The following is a 6,071-nucleotide window of genomic DNA, read 5'->3' as shown; positions in this document are numbered from 1 at the left end:
TATGTGCTTAATACACTCAAAGTCCCAAAATAAGATAGAAAAGAAGCCCTAAACTCCAATAATATGAGATCTACCCAAACCAATGAGAAAGGTACAAACTTTATACCTTTTACTGAAGCTCTTGGATGAATAGCAACAGATCTAACAGTGTCCTTTCGTTCCTTGCTTGAAATCCTTCTCTTCTCTTCCAAAAATGCACCAAGATACTCAATATAAGCTCACACACTCTCTCTATTAGCTCAAAGGGAAATTAGGGTTTCTCTCAGTGAAGGCAAGCAATTGATGAGCCGTAAATGAGGCTATAAGTGCCCTTGTATAGGCACCAAACCCGGGGATTTAGGGTTTCTCTTCACAACGTCTACTCAGCGAGCTGGCTCTCGGACTCGTCGAGTAGATCATTAATCCACGTGGCACATCGTGACCCTACTCAACGAGTTGTAGCACCAACTCATCGAGTTGCTCAATAGTTCTCCAAATAAATATATAAACAATATACTTGAAGTACGAGTGTTACAGTCTCGCTGGAGAGAAAAAGGAAAATGAGATAGTTGAAAAGGGAAGATTGTATTTAGGAGTTGTCGGTTTCGACTAGGTTCCAATGATGTGCGGTAAGTAGAGAGGATTGAGAGTGTTTGACTTTGATACTATGTAAATATGATAAATTTCTTGATTAATAGATGTTTGTTTTTTCTGAGACAAAACGTCCGCAGTCTACGGATCACATCTATAGAGTCTGTAGTAAAGGAGGTAGACCAAACGTCTGCAGTCTGAAAAAAAAAAATTGTTTATCTTTTAACGTCTGTAGATTGCTACAATAAACTAAAATTTAAGTAAACTGTTTTTTTAAACTTAAAATAGTCTTTCAATAAATTTATGTTTTTTATGTAGTTAGCAAATGAGATCAAATTTTATGTATTGTTGTATAAAAAATGAAAATAAAATGATACGAATTAACAAATATATTTGATAAATACCAACAAGCTTTGGTCGCAAAGTTATATCTAAAGATTGTAATTAGGGATTAAAAATTTTAACACATAAAATTAATGAAAATAAACTTTGATATCAAAATGAAAATTTTAATTTTACTTTTATGCAATTAAATCAATTAAAACTAACCCTAAATACATTTCTAATGAAATAGATGATGATTCATTAATTTTTTTATATAAATTTTGGGATAAAAATATCAGATAATTTTAGGATTGTTTTCATATCTATATAAACAGTTCCAACGACCATTATTGTACTTAAATCTTTATTTATGAATTTGTCACAAAGGTCATAGTTATGTGTCGAACATTTTTTCTTGAACTATTGCATTTGTTTTTCAAATTATTTATATCGGATAAAGTTGGAATAAATCTATGTTGTAAAAAAACAAAAATACATATGTTTTTTTTAGGCTAGAAGATGTTTGAAGAAGTTAGAAGACCCTAGTCCATATATGCATTAAAAAGAGGATGCACACATCTTTTTAGGTATGCATTCTTCTAAAAAAAATAAACAAACAATCTACGAATGCTAATATCTGTACGTGGTGGATGACACATAACATAGACAAAAGAGGCTAAAAAAATCTGATTTAAAAAAACAAAAACCACCATATAGAGGTTAAACATAATATAAAAAGAGATACATAAACCCTAAAGCTTTAAGTCTAAACCCAAAATGTAAGGTACTAACAAAGTTTTATTTATTTATTTATTTATTTTTTATTATTATTATTATTATTATTATTATTATTATTATTATTATTATTATTTACATTTTGCCACCCAAATGTTTTCCGAACAACAATAACTAGCCATTTAGTTGATATGAAATGGATTTATATACGCTCCAATATTAAGTAAAAAGATAGATTAACCATATCAAGGTATTACAATATTTCTCCTTCATAGATCTCGACTTATTTATCCACAAATTCCTCATGTCTACTAAAACTTGGTTTAAATATTTAACATAGCCATGCATAAAATAGAGTAATAAGCAACAAAAGAAACATAGTTGTATATTGTAACAAATGGCTAAATACAAAAAATAACAATGTAATTTCATTTATTTGTATATTGTAACAATCAAATATTTATTTCTTCCTATTAACACCATTCCATACTTAACTTCTTTTTTTTTTTTTTTAATTAAAAAACTGTATACTTTGAAAATATTACCTAATTATAACATTATACTTTAAAAATATTACCTCCCTTTAATCTCATCCTTAAGGACATGGTGTTATTTCCATTTTGTTTCTTTTATAAGGGCATCTCCAACCCAAAAGCAATATTACACCATTCATGGTGCTAGGATTGGAGATGGTCTTAGAACATTGTACTCTAAAAACAACCAATTATAGTAACAAATTGCTTTTGTGTTTGGATGATGTTGCTACAATTGGATAGTGTTTTGAAAGTAGAATCTTGTAATAGAAAGACATAAAAGATTAAACAATCAATGAAATTATGAAGTATTTCTTGCATTTAACCCTAGTAAATCCATGTAAGTGTTGCTATTGGAGTCTACATTCAAGAGGAGTTGGATACAATTCAAAGTTCAAATCAAATTTCATCTACAAATGTTAGAAAAAGTTTCAAAACAGCAAGAGTGCTTATCATCTAAAATATGATGTCGTTACAAAAAAATTATGTTGCTATTTTTTGAAATTCTTTATGAATATCTTCGGATAGTTGTTCTGCATTGTATTCGAGTCCAAAGGATCTAACAATTTCCATGTTTGGATTCATTAGGTACCTATAAATCATTATACACACAAGCATACAAATTAGAGCAATTTCCATGTTTGGATTCAATTTGGTATTTCGTGCATACATGATACAATACAACCCCATTTACGATTTGACAAAGTTATAAAATGGCTAAATTTTGGATAAAATTAAAAGTAGCAGCTTACATGTTGTGCGAAGATTCTACAAGATAATCATCACCATCTTCTTCGATCTTCTTAAAATACACTCTGTATTCATGTGCCATTTGTCTTATAGAACCAACTGGTCCAGTTAAACCTTTTATTCTCCCATCAAATTCTACACTTCATGGTCAATGATACAAGAATTATATGAGAAGTGATGGGATTTGGTAATTTGGTATGATTATTATATCTCTAATAAATGAGAAATAAACCTTTGAGATAGGCATGAAGTTGAGATGGTGTATCACGTTGTGGATCAATTGTAACGAATACAGGTCGAATTTTAATATTCCGTTTTGATCCTTGTGAAAGATGAAATATAAACATGATAAAAAGTTAATGGTTATATAAAAAGGTGGGACATTGACTCATTATTGTGTAAAAGACGTAAATACCCTCCTTATCCTTATCATCGAAACTAGCCCAGAACAGACAGTCTATCTATCCCGTCCATGTAGCCTTAGGTTGCGTTTGTTAGACGAAACTAGACGAGTTTCTTGATGCGGATGAGGAGGGCATTTACGTCTTTTACACAGATATATCTTACACTTGAACACCTTGTACAATATTTTTCCACCGACTAGTGGTCCAGTTCAATACATGCCAAACACAGTACTAGGTGATCATGCTCTGTCTTATCCACCATAAGATATGGTACTTAGAAGAGGGAGATAGAGAAAGAAAGGAAGATATTAAAACCTAATGTATCAACAGCTTTGGCCAATTTGGAAAGTTCTGCGGGCCCCACGTCAGGAGATGAAGTATAACCAAAGTAAAGAAGTATCCACTCTCCCAGAAGGTCTTTTTCTGTAACTAATCTACCATCTGAATCAATTAAGCTGAAAGGGCCACCGATTACCGGACCCTTACCAGTACTACATCCCTCATTTGAACCCTGTCCTGATTCAGTCAACCAAGATTGTTAAATAAATATATTCAAAACCAAAAAAAAAAAAAAAAAAAGATATCTTCATTTTCATTCATTAATAAATAGATAATAAATTTTCTACCTTTTAGAATAGCTCGCTTCTCATCATTCATATGCCAAAAAAGAAGAGCACCCCCGATTCCACCAAGAACAGAAGTTGGCTGCAATAAAGTTAATGATTAAGGGCAAAAGAGTTGTGTCTTAATCCAAAATGACAAACATTCATGTCAATTGCATACAGATGTTTCAAGGAAATCAGAGAACATACAATCAAATAAGATCGCCAAATTGGTGAAGTAGATTGTTCTTGTGTAAGTAATGGCCCACTCTTATATGACATGTTTGCTGATCTCATGTAGCTTGAAGAACGAAACTTCATTGGTGTGACACACCTACCCAAAAGTGAAACAAATTGATCCTTATTTTGATGCCCAAAAAGAGATAATGTACAATATTATCAATGAACGTACAATCTTGTAATCGAAAGAGATGAATGTAAGGTTTTATAACACACAAATCAATGGAAGTAAGTTGCTATTTTGTTGCATTTAGCCCGAAACGACTCTGGGTGTAAGTATGGAAGTATTAGTTCCAATGTGAATAACCCTTTTCCCAAAACAAAATGTTCATAGTTCCACAACACAATCTAATTCAGATCATAAATTAACATCTAATGCAGCAATTGGTGCTTACGGTTTATTTAATTTCCACATTCATAGAAGTACGAATCTATTGACTTCGACACTGTGCGTAAAACTAAGAACAAAAAGCCCTGAGTTGACCTAAAAGTGCAGAATTCACTTGTTCACCATTTGACACTAAGTGATTAACGAAAAGAAACTGTGCATTGAAGTTGGAAGAACGGTAGCAGAAATTAAGAGAAAGTTGTAGATGAAAATGGATCACCTCGTGGAAGAAAATAGAGACTCTGCAAACTTCTTTCCATGGGAAAACAGCGAAACCCTGAGGACAGGCATGTATGAAACGAAAAATGGATTCGTGTAATCTGAACATGAAACAGATGAAGAACGATTATGCTAGAGTATCCGAAACTTCAAAACCCTTTAAACCGCGTTGATAAACCTCTGTGTAACTGTTTCTAGTTGGGGTGGATGGTTAGGCGTGCCGCTAATGTATAATTGATGTAGTTTTCTTCTTACCCAAGAATCCAACATCCGATTTTGTATTTCTTGATGTTAGGGTAAGTTTGGTGCAAGAAATGAAATGGAATTGATTCCATTTACAATTTGTAAATGGGATCTATTTGGATTTATGCTTTTTTTAAATAATAAAATAAAATAAAATAAATAGACAAATTTTGTTTTAGATGTTCAATAATTTTGTTTATATCAACAAATGGAAAAGAATGATATAATAGTCTTTAAACTAGATTATAACCTGCGTTAAACGCGGTGAACGTATTATATATATATATATATATATATATATATATATATATATATATATATATATATATATATATATTAAATCCAGGATTCTCCAAAAACAAATCGTCAATGCGAGTGTGTGCACACTCAAGTCGGTGCCTTCCTGCGATCCTGAGAAGTACCTTAAATACATAACACATAACACAGTAAGTACGAAGCTTAGTGAGTTCCCCAAAATAACAAACACATCACATTAGCCACTCGAGGCTAACTCAATACGACCCTCTGGTCAGTGTGTTCCAATGGAGACCCTCCGGTCCCACAATTCGGGTGGACCCTCCGGCCCTAACTCAGTAAGTTTATAACAATATGCATAAACCACGAAGACAAAATGCAGAGTACCATAATACACATATAAGCACATAAGACATCTCAGTTACACAAGGATACCACTCATGATAAGTATAGTGAGAAGACTCACCTCCTAAGCTAGCAAGTAAAAGTATCGTACTTCGGAATCTCGAACTAGCCTCCGCCTAACATACAGGATAATTATCTCTAATTAATACTCTACTCATACTCAATACACGAAAGGTTGTTCTCTCTTTCTCTCTAACTCTTGGAATGGGTAAAAGACCATTTTACCCCTCCATGGTCTCCATTACTCATGCTGACCAAACCCTAAAGTCAACAGAAGTCAAACTCGAGTCAATAGTCCATGTTTGACCTGACTCGCGGAGTGCACTCATGTGACTCGTCGAGTCCACTCGTTCCTCATAAGTCTCGTGAAGGTCCAGCTCGTCGAGTTAACCCCTAACTCGCC

General features: G+C 32.8%; 1 protein-coding gene across 1 annotated transcript; it reads right to left on the bottom strand.

Annotated features, from left to right (window-relative positions):
* Positions 1 to 2,458: 2,458 nt before the first annotated feature.
* On the bottom strand, positions 2,459 to 5,076 carry HCC2 (Thioredoxin superfamily protein). The gene is made up of 7 exons (XM_079000731.1): positions 4,767 to 5,076; positions 4,129 to 4,252; positions 3,943 to 4,021; positions 3,632 to 3,832; positions 3,145 to 3,234; positions 2,915 to 3,047; positions 2,459 to 2,754 (listed from the first exon to the last, which is right to left on the bottom strand). Exons 1-7 carry the CDS (start codon positions 4,835 to 4,837, stop codon positions 2,646 to 2,648), a joined length of 807 nt encoding a protein of 268 aa, XP_078856857.1. The 5' UTR covers positions 4,838 to 5,076; the 3' UTR covers positions 2,459 to 2,645.
* Between the last annotated feature and the right edge of the window lie 995 nt (positions 5,077 to 6,071).

The sequence above is a fragment of the Lactuca serriola genome, chromosome 5, assembly GCF_051521515.1.
Source record: "Lactuca serriola cultivar US96UC23 chromosome 5, Lser_US96UC23_V15, whole genome shotgun sequence".
NCBI lineage: Eukaryota > Viridiplantae > Streptophyta > Magnoliopsida > Asterales > Asteraceae > Lactuca > Lactuca serriola.
The sequence above is the reverse complement of the archived record's forward strand: the minus strand, read 5'-3'. Positions and strand labels throughout refer to the sequence as shown.